Here is a 13,569-nt window from a genome sequence, read left to right on the forward strand (position 1 = left end):
GCGCTACGTCATGGGGAAGGCGAGGCCTCCATACCGGCTCCATTGCCCTGAGAAGGCAGTAGGAGGAGCTCACGTGTTAGGAACCAACGCGTGAGAGGGGAAAAAAAAGCTGAAGAAAAACACTAGCCCAAGCATGCGACAAGGCCTGGGTTCGATGCCCAGTTTAAAAAAAAAAAAAACAGAAGCAAAGATGTCAGTGCTGCAAAGATGTCTTATCCGAAAGTAAATTTCGGTTATCTATACCTTCCAAATCCGGGAGAGTGTTTTGTTGTGGTTGTTTTTTAAGAGTTCTACACATCTGCGGAGACCTAGCTACCCTCAGATGAAAGAAAATCGCGCGACAGCTAGCGGGATTTGGATCAGAGCGTAAACGCTGATAGAAGCCTCGAAGACCAATCACCGCGACGTGGAGGCAGGAACCCTGGGGGTTAGAGGTTGGACGGAAGTTCCCGAGGCTTCCGGTAGTTTGCTTGGAAGGAGTTATGGCCAAACATCATCCGGATTTGATCTTCTGCCGCAAACAAGCGGGTGTTGGTGAGGCGGGCCTTGCCCACGGCTTGTGTGGATGGGGTGATATTAGGCGCTTCGAGTCTAGGGATTCTTGATTCCTCTTTAGGGTCTTTTCTTAGAGTCGCCACGTTTCGCGCCTCTTGGTCGCTGGGTATTGTAGGAGCGCGCGGGTTTGTGGTAAAAGGGGCTGATGGCCAGGGCCTCCGCCGCAAGTCTGAAGAAACTGCCGCAGATTACCCGGGGCCTGGGAGGGGCTTCGGGAGGTTGCTTTGGCCGTGGGTTTGGCTCAGATTGAGATTCACGAGAATAAGATGCCCTTCCCATGAGTCTCACTGCCGCCTTTGCGCCTATCTCGACCTCGAGGATGTGCTTCCCCGCTTTGTCAAAACTTTAATACTAATTGTACCTTGTCCCTTCTTTGGTCTTACAGCCATCGGGAGACTGTGTGAAAAATGTGAGTGAAACACACCCTCAACACCCCATTCCTCCCACTCAGTTTCTGTGGAGCCAACATACGGGCATTTCCAGAGGTGCCACAAAGAAAGCTTGGAGTAGATGTGCCCGGGAGGAGGATGGAAACACGTGTGTGAGGCTGCACTAAAGCCGCCTTCTATCGCCCCACTCTGACGTGCACATTTTAAACACTGTATTTAAGCTTTAAGGAAGTCTCGCGTTTGATTAGGAAGAATGGGCAGACTACCATTATCCTTTCCAGCCCACATGCCCATGTGCACACACAGGTTTTTACCAGCAATTATCAATGCTTACAATCTCCTAAGTGAAATTCCAAGACGTTTATATATGTTATGTTAACTGGTTATTTTTTCCTTTGTGTCCAGGGGATATAGAAAAAAACTTGGATAAGCCAACTTTTGCCATGCAGAAGTAGAGGAGGGCCCTAAAGTCACTGTAAAGGAGACTGTATCCTGGGCAGTGGTGGCACACACCAGTTATCTCAATTACTTGGGAGGCTGAGGCAGGAGAATGGCAAGTTTGAGTCCAGCCTGGACTAGGGATAATAGTTTAGTGGTAAAATATCCCTGGGTTCAATCCCCAGTTCCCCCCTCCTAAAAATAAATTAGGACTAGGGATGTACCTAAGTGGCAGAGTGCCCCTGGGTTCACAACCCATACTTACTAGTGAACATGACACATTCTTTTTTCCTTACAGGTGACGGCAAATGTGTGATCTGTGACTCCTATGTGCGCCCCTGCACTCTGGTGCGAATATGTGATGAATGTAACTATGGTTCTTACCAGGGGCGCTGTGTGATCTGTGGAGGCCCAGGAGTCTCTGATGCCTATTATTGTAAAGAATGCACCATCCAGGAGAAGGATGTGAGTGAATACAAAGCTTTCCATCTGACCTTTCCTCCCATTATTTTGTAACACTTTGCCATCCATGGCAATTTCCTCCTGTCTGTAGAAATTACTATGTTCAGCAAATCACCTAAGTTATAATTTCTTCAAGTTCTTTGGGCCAAGCTGGGTGTAGTCAATAAAAGGCTGTTATTTTGAATCAAGGGCAAAAATGCAAGACAAGCAAATCTTTATCAACACCAGCTGTTTGGAGCGCCCTCTCTATTGCTTTGATGTCTCTCTATGATTGTTCTTATTCAGAAACAACATCCTGAATTTGTAAGTTCTAACACACAGTGCATGGTATTTTTTTTTTTTTTTTGAAGTGGTACTGGGGTTTGAACCCACCGGGGACATTCTAACACTGAGCTACATCCCTAATCCTTTTTTTTTTTTTTTTTTTTTTTTTTTTTTTTTTTTTTTTTTTTAAGAGAGAGAGAGAGAGAATTTTTTATTTTTTTTTAGTTCTCGGCGGACACAACATCTTTGTTGGTATGTGGTGCTGAGGATCGAACCCGGGCTGCACGCATGCCAGGCGAGCACGCTACCGATTGAGCCACATCCCCAGCCCCCCTTTTTGCTTTTTATTTTGAGTCAGGGTCTCATTAAGTTGCCCAGGTTGGCCTCAAATTTGTGTTTGAAAGCCTCCTGAATCTTGCTCTACCACCACACTAATCTAGAACACCTTTATTTAATACTGCAGAAGTGATTGTTGGTCTTGCAAATTTTTGTCCCTTAATATTATATGGTGCCAGTGCCTAATTCTTAATTATTTCATTCAGCTCCCTGAGACAGAGACCAAAAAACAGCACCTGTAGATCACTGCCCAAAGTCAAGTTTTACCTTTGTTCTTTAGTACTGGCAGCCAGGTTCTAGGTGAGGAGTGGTGGAACGACAGATCAGCTTGCTTTTTTCTTCTTCCTGTGTGTGTGTGTGTGTGTGTGTGAGAGAGAGAGAGATTTGTAGACAGACACAATCTTTCTTTATTTCTTTATTTATTTTTATGTGGTGCTGCGGATTTTGATCCTCAGTGCCTCACACATGCTAGGAAGCACTCTACCACTGAGCCACAGCTGCAGGCCCCCAGCTTGCTTTCTTTTTACAAGAAAATGTAAGGAAGTATGATATAATCTTACTAGGCTAATAGTACACTGTTACTGATCTAGGACCTACTAATCTAGGATAAGTTAAAATATGTTAACTCTTCATATTTCTGTGAGCAAAGATGAGGTAGTTTGTACCTTTTATCTCCATATTCCTCAAAATAACTTTGTTAAATAAGGATGGTTAGTATTATCCCATCTTTATGTCTCTCTCCTACTAATAAATGACAAAATTAGGCTGTGACAAAACCTTGTGGTGTTCCCATCATACCATGTTGTCCATTCAGGTATTGTGCCCATGTTGAGGAGAAACAACCCAACAACCTCAGTTGTGTATGTGTTTGAATCCTGCCTACTGCTAGGAAGTGCAAGATACTGGGCCAGAAAGAACTATTTCTTACACCATTTAATCTATTATTTAGGAAATATAAAATGTCATACATTAAGTAACAAAAACGTAATTTCAATTGGTGATTTGAATATTTTCCTCTCCTAAATTGGTTTACATTTACCTTTGACTATCATATTATACTTGGCTTCCAACAATGGTGGATCAGTTCCACCAACTAGATTATACTCCATGATGGGCAGTACCTTGGATCTTGTGTGTGCCTCCTTTTTTCAGGCCTTGGTACAGGTCTGACTTGTAATATAAAAATGGTGCACATTTTTGGTGCTGTCCCTATAAATTACCCCTAGTCCCCCTACAGGTTGTTTGGTACACAGGAGATGTAATTACTTATAGTCAATAAGTGGTGAAGAGAAGGTACAAAACTACTGAACCACATCCCCAGTCCATTTTGCTTTATTTTTTTAATTTGAAACAGGGTCTCACTAAGTTGCTTTAGTTCTTTGCTAAGTTGCTGAGTCTGGCTTTCCTCTTGGCAATCTTCCACCTCAGCCTCCTGAGCTGCTGGGAATACAGGTGTGTGCACACACACCCAGCATAAACTCCATTTAGTGACACTTTCTTGAACTTGTGTGGTTATAGATAGTTTTTATCTGGCTTAAGTTTGCAACCAGAGAATGCTTAATAAATGTTAATTGCTGTCTGACTCTTCTGCATGTGGTGTGTGACCTGATACCTTTGGATCCTTATGCCTCATTGGTCTCTAAGAATTATTCTAGACATCACTTCCTCTACTTCACATTATACAGGAATGACCTGAGGATATTTGAGATGGCATTTAGCTCACATTTACTCAGCACTAGTTTCCAAGGAACACAAAGCAGTCCGGTGACATGATCCAGTCTCATTCTTACAGATCATCATGTAGATTAAGTACCCAAGACTTTTTCCTATGCACAAATCTTCCTACAACAAAAGCCACCATCACTATTGTTACCCGCTTCCTGCAGCTTTCATAATTTATAAAGGCTGGTAAGATAAGCTGGGTGTCCTCATTATAATTTTTTAGTGCCCAAAAATAACCAGGAGTCCAGGGATGATATCTGTGGACATTGTCACCCAAGGACTAATTTGTAGTTTATTACATTTCAGCAAATTAATCCCCTTAACTCTTGCCATTTATTTATTTATTTTGGTGATGCTCTGGATTGAACCCAGGAGCACTGTACCCCTGAGCTCTATTCCCATTCAAGTCCTGGGTTTTTATTGCTATTTCAGGGTTATTTTTGCTAGGGTGGAGACACACACCTATAATGCCAGCAACTTAGTGAGGTCCTAAGCAATTTAGTGAGACCTTGTCTCAAAATTACAAAAAGAAAATAAAAATGGCTGGGTACTCAGCTCAGTGGTAAAGCATCCCTGGGTTCAGAATCAGTAGCATCACAGTACCAACAACAAAAAAAGATTTTTACACAAAACTAGTGGGAGGGTAGGGTTAGGTTGAACCATTATGAAATTGCTGATTTTTGTTTTGGCAATTTCTTATGACTTATTAAGGAATGAAGTATGCCAGGTATTGTTGTAAACATTTTTTGAACCATCGAATCCATTTAATTCTCTGAGGTAGGTTCTACCATTATACTCGTGTGTGACTAAACTGAGACTCAAGAAGGTTAAATAACTTATCAAAAGTCAGGTGGCCTAGCTCCAGGGCCTGCTGCCTTTACCAAGTGGGATGCAGCTGTGCAGACTGGAGGATATATCCTCTCATCATCTGGTCCCTCCCAGGAATTTCTAAGGCTCTCTTCAGTTTCTTAACATTGACCTGGTCTAGTCCCTAGTTCTATACTTGAGGAATATGAATCTAAAAGAAAGGACTACCACAGTGCACAAATCTAGGTTATCCTTGTACCACAAAATTTCACAGCACCTTTAAAAGAAAGTAGAGCACTGCCCCCATTTGATATCAAACATTCACCCTTTTTATTTTTGAGACAGGGTCTCATTAATTTCCTTAGGACCTAAGTTGATGATGAAGCTGGCTTTGAACTTGTGATCTTCCCTGCTAAGATTACAGGCATGAGACCCAGCCATCTATTTTTTTTCCTTAGATGGACATAATACCTTTATTTTATTTTTATGTGGTGCTGAGGATCATCCCAGTGCCTCATACATGGGAGGCAAGTGCTCCATCACTGAGCCACAACCCCAGCCCCCCCCCCAGCCCTTTTTTATATTTTTTTAACAGGATCTCACTGAGTTGCTTAGGGTCTCGCTAAATGCTGGTACTGGCTTTGAACTTACAATCCTCCTGCCTCAGCCTCCCAAGTGCCCTGGGACAACATCTGTTTTGATTCTTCCTTTGTTAAAAAAGGATTTTAAACACAGATTAAAGCCAGGTGTGGTGTCACACACCTGTAATCCCAGCAACCCAGGAGGCAGAGGTGGGAGGATCGAAAGTTCAGAGCCAACCTTAGTAATTTAACAAGGGCCTAAGCAACTTAGTGAGACTCCATAATGTGCCAAGCAAGGTGGTACACGCCTATAATCCCAGCTACTCAGGAGGCCGAGTCAGGAGGATTGCGAGTTCAAAGCCAGCCTTAATAAAAGTGAGGCACTTAACAACTCAGACCCTGTCTCTAAATAAGATTCATAAAAGGGCTGGAGTTCTGGCTCAGGGGTTGAATGCCTCTGAGTTCAATCCCTGGTACCAAAAAATAAAAATTAAAAAAGTTGGGGATATGGCTTGGGGGTTAAAATCCCCTGGGTTCAATCCCCAGTACTCCGCGCCCCCCACACACACACACAAAAAAAAACAGATTAAATACATAGAGCTCAACTAGTGAGCCATTGGTGGGGCTAGTTCCCTTATACACCAGGCACCACAGGTGGGAGCACTCCATATAATACAGAGTACATGTTTTCTGGAAAATTTCTGTGTTGATATTAGGCCCCCCAAAAGAAAGAAACTGAGTTAGAAATTGGAGGACTAAGGATCTGATTAATTCATTCTATAGTCTAATATGACAGGAATCCAACTCCTTTGATGTGGGTGTCTTAAAATCAACAGACCTTTAAGGTTTTTTCCAGTTACAGCTTTTCCAGCTGTCTTCCATGCATCCCAGATCAAGTGATGGAGTCATTCCTGCTCCAAAGGGCTTCCTGGGAGCTTCACTGAAACCACTTTAGCTCTCAGAATGGCCAAAGGGGCAGCGTGTCATTACAAATCAGAACAAACTCAACACCACCTTTAGCACAGGCCCTCTGCAAAACCATGTATTTATTCAGATGAAGTGCATTAACTTTGAGTGCAGCTCAGTGGTAGAGCACTTACAAAGCATGTGCTGGGGGTTGGGGGAGCGGTGTTTGGATTAAATGAAGTGAATTAACAAGACACTTTGTGAAATCCTCCTAAAGCCTTTAGGTTTTTCCCTTTGGTGGTATCCTCTCCATTCTGGGATAATCCAGGAGAACTAGAGCACTTGACCTGAAGTTAATTGTTTTTTTTTTGTTGTTGTTGTTTTTAAGATGTAGATGGACACTATGCCTTTCTTTCTTTATATTTTTATGTTGTGTTAAAGATCAAACCCAGTGCCTCACACATAGTAGACAAGCACTATACCTCTGAGCTACAGCCCTAGCCCTGATTGTTTTTAATCCCTCAGTTGAACAAAATTCTTTGGACATATGAGTTCAGATTCTGGTTAGGCACATGGTATACACGTAATCCTTGCTACTCAATGGACATATGAGTTCAGATTCTGGTTAGGCACATGGTATACACGTAATCCTTGCTACTCAATAGCCTGAGGCCGGAAGATTCCAAATTTGAGATCAACCTGAGCACAAAATAAAAGGGGGGACTGGACGTGGTAGCACATGCCTGTAATCCCAATAGCCTAGGAGGCTCAATCACAAGAATCGCAAGATCAAAGCCAGCCTCAGCAAAAGTGAGGCTCTAAGCAATTCATTCAGACTCTGTCTCTAAATACAAAATAGGGCTGGGAACGTAGCTCAGTGGTCGAGTGCCCCTGAGTTCAGTCCTTGGTACCCCAAAAAACTAATAACAAGAAAGGACTACAGTGCTTTGGCTCAGCGGTAGAGCACTCCTGGCACGTGCGAGGCAAATAAAGATTAAAAAAAAAAAATAGGACTGGGAACATAGCTCAGTGATAAAGCACTTGCTTAGTTTGTGTGAGGCCCTGGGTTCAGTTTCCTATTGCCAAAAATATGTTTTCAGGCCAGAAGCAGTGGCATATGCCTGCAATTCAGGACGCTGAGACAGGAGGATTGCAAGTCAAGAACAGTCTCAGCAACTTAGCAATTCAGCAAGACGATGTCTCAACATAAAAATAAAATTGTCTGGGGATGTAGTAGTAAAGCACTGCTAAATTTAATCCCCCGTCACCCACCCATCCCGCCCACCCCCGCAAAAAAAAGTTTCAGGTTCTACCTGCACTGTGTCATACCAGCAACAGAATTGAGCTGTTGAACCCGGGGATGCTGTACTACTGAACTGCATCCCTTGAGATAGGTTCTAGATGAGTTGTCAAAGTTGGCCTCAAAAGTTGTGATCCTCCTGCCTCAGCCTTATGAGTCACTGGAATTATAGGCATGTGCTGCCACACCCTGTTGAATCAAATATTCTTAAATATAATTGCAGTCACTGAATACAGAGTGGGCAGGCTCCAGGGGACTTTCTGGATGTCTATATATTCAGTAAATATAACTGGCACTGAGCTACATCCCTAGTGACAGAGTTTCTTTGTTTCTTTTTTTTTTTTTTTTTTTTTTTTAGTTATACATGGACACAATATCTTTATTTTGTTTATTTGTATGTTTTATGTGGTGCTGAGGATTGAACCCAGGGTCTCTCACATGCGAGGTGAGCGCTCTACCACTGAGCCACAACCCCAGCCTCCTGAGACAGGGTTTCACTGAGTTATTTAGGGTCTTGCTAAATTACTAAGGCTGGCTTGGATCCTTCAGCCTTAGCCTCCCAAGTCACAAGGATTATAGGTGCACCAACTTGTAAATTCTAATAGATCAAATAGGATAATGGGGGGGCTGGGATTGTGGCTCCGTGGTAGAGCACTTGCCTAGTATGTGTGAGGCAGTGGGTTCGATTCTCAGCACCACATAAAGGTCCAGGGGCTGGGGATGTGGCTCAAGCGGTAGCGTGCTCGCCTGGCATGCACTCGGCACTGGGTCCGATCCTCAGCACCACATAAAATTAAAATAAAGATGTTGTGTCCACCGAAAACTAAATATTAAAAAATTCTCTCTCTCTTTAAAAAAAAATTATGGGCCGGGGATGTGGCTCAAGCGGTAGCGTGCTCGCCTGGCATGCGTGCGGCCCGGGTTCGATCCTCAGCACCACATACCAACAAGAATGTTGTGTCTGCCGAGAACTAGAAAATAAATATTGAAAAATCTCTCTCTCTCTCATCTCTCTTTAAAAAAAAAAAAAATCTGCTTTTAAAAAAATAATAAAATAAAGGTCCATCAACAACTAAAAAAAAAATTTAAATAGGATAATTGGAAAGATGAATAACTAAACCATTAACCTAAAAGTTATAAAATGATCATTGAAAACTCAAGTGATAGAAAAGAAACACTTCCCTTTGGTGCTAATTAATTTGAACCTCCCAATTAAGGAGCTAGTACACATTTGCAAATCCTTTCATTGTTTCTTCTTTTGGGGGGCTGAGATATGAGAATCAAATGCTAAGCAAGCATTCTAACTACTGAGCACACCCCGAGACCTGTTATGGTCTTCAAATACTAGGGCAAAAGATTAACTTTTATTCCTCTGTACTGAATTATATCTTCAATTCCTCTTGATTCAGATTCTGACTTACCAGTTTCTCTATTCTGTTTTCCAGAGAGATGGTTGCCCAAAGATTGTCAATTTGGGGAGCTCTAAGACAGATCTCTTCTATGAACGCAAAAAATATGGCTTTAAAAAGAGGTGATCAGTGGGTGGCCCCTGCCTCCCCCATCAAGCTGCTGCAGCTGCCAAGAAAGACGCCTACTATCACCAGCAGAAAGGGAGCAGAGCCCAGCATGTCACCAAAACCACCTGCTAGTGTGTTGGCCCCTTGCCACCCTTTCCTCCCCTCACCCAGACAAGGGTGGGGGTGGAAAAGGATTCTTCATAGTGCACTGACAGACAGTCCAAGAAAAACTAATCGGTTATTTAATGGTTTTTCTTGAATTTGAGAAGCAAGACTCTGTTCTCTTAATTGATTTGTCTTCTCTACACCAAGAGCTGAACAGGAATATCCTTGCAGTCAGCTGTCAGAGGAGCTGACTATGAATCTACCCCCCAGTAAAAAGCTTGTTCTTGCAGCAGCTCTGATGGCAGTTGTCCTGATGACCCTTCACTGTGTGGCAGTGAGCTATCAGAACAATAAATGTGATGTGAGCATTTAATCTTGTAACGCTTACCAGGTGGTGCTGGTTTCATGTTAGTTTTCGTCTGAGAAATTGGAAACCCTTTCTGCCGATGTTGTTAATAAAGTCAGTGTTTATTTTCTGGTAGTCAGTCACTGTCCCCCTTTAGCCTAACTCTAGGAATTTATTGTAGTCCCCCATGAACTGGTGACTCAATCTAGAGGTAATGGGGTTCATAATGCATTTTGTCCTCTTTTTATTACTGGGATGAATTCAGAACCACCCATGCCTTTCATTCTAAGTCATTTTTAGAAATTATTTTTTCCTTCCTATCCTACTTTATTTATTTGTTTGTTTTTGGTGCCAAGGATTGAACTAGGGGGCACTGAACCACTGAGCTACATCTTCAGACCTTCCTTTTATTTTTATTTAGAGACGGGGTCTCACTGAGTTGCCTGCCAAGGTTGATGAGTGTGTTATTTGAGGAGATAGTTTGATATGTACAGTCAAGTAGGTCTCTTGCACCATAGATTTGAAAAGGGCATCAGGAACTTGGCCCAGGTTTAGAGTGCCACTTAATAATAGAGCCAAGAAAACTTCTGATCCCGGATTTTTGTCTGTGTCAACCAAACTGATTATTTGTGATGAATTGAGTGTCCAAAATTTAGTCTCTACCTTGGGAGTTGAACAATGTGACAGAAACAGTACCAGTATAATCCAGAGGATGCACTAAAGAAGGGTTGGCCTAGCTTGGGGGGCACCTCAGGAATTTATATTTTTTTAAATTTTGAGACAGGGTCTTCCTAAATTCCCAAGGCTGGCCTCTAATTTACAAACCGCCTGCTTCAGCTTCTTGAGGCACCTCAGGAAGGCTGAAGATCCTGCTAGGGAAGAGCTTAGTGGTAGTCTTTGCCTAACATGCATAATAAGGCCCTGGGCTCCATCCCCAGTACTGGGGGGGGGGGGGGAGTAATCCTGGAGGTTTTTCCAGGTGTTCTCTACAACTCCCATGCTTTACACTCCAGCCACTGGGACTCCTTTCAGTTCTTCAGCTTCTGCTTTCCTTTCTGTCCCTACTTTATTTTTTCTTTTTCTTTTACAGGGGGCATGGGGTACCCAGGATTGAACTCGGAGGCACTTGACCACTGACCCACATCTCCAGACCAATTTTGTATTTTATTTAGAGACAGGGTCTCACTGAGTTGCTTAGCACCTTACTTTTCTGAGGCTGGCTTTGATCTCAGGACCCTCCTGCCTCAGCCTCCTGAGCCGCTAGGATTACAGGCCTATGCCACGGAGCCCAGCTTGCCCCCGTTTAACTTTTTTTTTTTTTCAATATTTATTTTTTAGTTGTAGTTGGACACAATACCTGTATTTTTATTCATTTTTATGTGGTGCTGAGGATCGAACCCAGGGCCACGCACATGCCAGTTGAGTGCTCTACCACTGAGACACAACCCGGGCACCCCCTCCCCCCCCTTTCCTTTTTAATCTGTTTTTTCAGTGATGCTCTCCCACTCTTGCCCCCACATTTGTTTTGCTCAGCTACTGCCTCATCCTTCAGACCTGACCAAAGATTCCCCCAGTTATCTCTCCTAATCCCCAATTTAACTTGCCCTTCTCCCCCATAGTACCCTGTGTGTTTCCTGGAAGCATTTAATGATTATTGACTGTCACCTACTAGGCTGCGTTCTGCCCAGCAGATGGTGGGTGTACAGTGTTGAATGAATAACTGAAGTTCCAGAGGCAAGAAAATTAACTGAGCTTTGAAGTATGGGAACTTGCAAGCAAAGGTAGTGCGTGGGCAAATGAGGGCACTTGTGTGGGGAAAATAATTTCAGGAAAGGCAGTCCTGAACAGGGTTATGTATTCCAGGAATTCCATGCAGTTCCTGCACCTAAAATATCGGGTGCAGTGACACCCACCTGTAATCCCAGTGCCTCTGGGGGCTAAGGCAAGAGAACTGGAAGTTCAAGGCCAGCCTCAGCAGTTTAGCAAGACTATCTCAAAAAAATGGCTGGGGATGTAGCTCAGGGGTTAAGCATCCCTGGATTCAATCCCTAGTACCAAAAAAAACAAAGTATCGGACTTATGGTATGTGAAAAGGGGGGCAAAGATCAGATCATCTTTAGATTACAATTAAAATTTGTAATTGATTCTATAGTAACTATAGTTTTTAGTATGTAATAATAAATCAAAAGTCTTGTTTTTGTTTTTTTAATTTTGTACTGGAGATTGAAACCAGGGTCTCTTTACCTCTAAGCCACATCTTCCAGGCCTTTATATTTTAAAATTTTGAGACAGGGTCTTCCTAAATTTCAAAGGCTGGCCTCTAATTTTAAACCCCATGCTTCAGCTTCTTGAGTCGCTGGAATTACAGGTGTGTACCACCAGGATGTTGGAAAAGTAGCCTAAAACCAAGAGCAGTGAAACATGCCAGTACTTCTTTTTTTTTTTTTTTTTTTTTTTAAAGAGAGAGAGAGAGAATTTTTTAATATTTATTTATTTAGTTAGTTCTCGGCGGACACAACATCTTTGTTGGTATGTGGTGCTGAGGATCGAACCCGGGCCGCACGCATGCCAGGCCGAGCGCGCTACCGCTTGAGCCATATCCCCAGCCCAGTACTTCTAATTTTAACAACTTGAGAGGCTGAGGCAGGGGAATCACGTTTTTGGGTTTTTTTGGTTGTTTGTTTGTTTGTTTGTTTGTTTTTGGTACCAGGGATTGAACCCAGAGGTGCTCAGCCTTTTTTATTTTTGAAACAGGGTCTCACTAGGTTCCTTAGGGCTGGCCTTGAACTTGTGATCCTTCTGTTTCAGTCTCCTGAGTGGCTTTGGTTACAGGCTGGGATTATAGGAGTGTGCCACCCCCCTAACTGGAGGACTGCAAATCCACAAATTCTATGTGAGACTCAGCAATTTAGTAAGACCTTGTCTCAAAATTTTAAAAAGGGTGGGGTAGAACAGGTTTGACCCCCAGTACTCCAAAAAAAAGAAAGAAAATAATCCAACTGTGATTCTTTGGTTTTGTTTGTTTTCTGGTACCAGGGATTGAACCCAGTGATTCTTAACCACTGAGCCACATCTGCAGCCCTTTTTGTTTTTTATTTTTTGAGACAGTGTCTCACTAAGTTGCTTAGGGCCTCGATAAATTGCTGTGGCTGGCTTTGAACTTGTCATCCTTCTGCCTCAACCTCCTGAGTCGCTGGGATTACAGGTACACACCACCACACCCAGCTCCAATTGTGTTTTTAAATGGTATATTACTCTCAGCCTCAGCTTCTGGAAGACAATAGGGAGTGGTGAGGACCTTAGGGAGCCAGAGAGTTAGTTGACCAAGACTAAAGGAGACAGCTGCTATTCAGCAGCAGATAATTGCTGCCAGCTTGAATGCCTAGTATTGGCAGACACTTTGAATTTAGGACAAGAGGCAACCAAGATATTTTTATGCAATATCCCAATTTTTAAATTTTGGCAACTCACTTTTTAAAATTTTTTCTTAGGGGCTGGGGATGTGGCTCAAGCGGTAGCGCGCTCACCTGGCATGCGTGCGGCCCGGGTTCGATCCTCAGCACCGCATACCAACAAAGATGTTGTGTCCGCCGAGAACTAAAAAAAAAAATAAAATATTAAAATTCTCTCTCTCTCTCTCTCTCTCTCTCTCTCTCTCTCTCTCTCTCTCTCTCTCTCTCTCTCACTCTCTCTTTAAAAAAAAATAAAATAAAATTTTTTCTTAGTTGTAGATAGATACAATATCTTTATTTTATTTATTTTTATATGGTGCTGAGGATCAAACCCAGTTCAAGGCAAGCTGTACCACTGAGCTACAACCCCAGCCCGGCAACTCACTTTT

At 42.8% G+C, this 13,569-nt stretch overlaps 1 protein-coding gene across 1 annotated transcript; it reads left to right on the plus strand.

Annotated features, from left to right (window-relative positions):
- The first annotated feature begins 73 nt into the window (after positions 1-73).
- On the plus strand, positions 74-9,865 carry Phf5a (PHD finger protein 5A). Its single transcript, XM_026405904.2, has 4 exons — positions 74-534; positions 941-964; positions 1,681-1,847; positions 9,206-9,865. Exons 1-4 carry the CDS (start codon positions 483-485, stop codon positions 9,293-9,295), a joined length of 333 nt encoding a protein of 110 aa, XP_026261689.1. The 5' UTR covers positions 74-482; the 3' UTR covers positions 9,296-9,865.
- The last annotated feature ends 3,704 nt before the right edge of the window (positions 9,866-13,569 follow it).

The sequence above is a fragment of the Urocitellus parryii genome, chromosome 5 (assembly GCF_045843805.1).
Source record: "Urocitellus parryii isolate mUroPar1 chromosome 5, mUroPar1.hap1, whole genome shotgun sequence".
Lineage (NCBI taxonomy): Eukaryota > Metazoa > Chordata > Mammalia > Rodentia > Sciuridae > Urocitellus > Urocitellus parryii.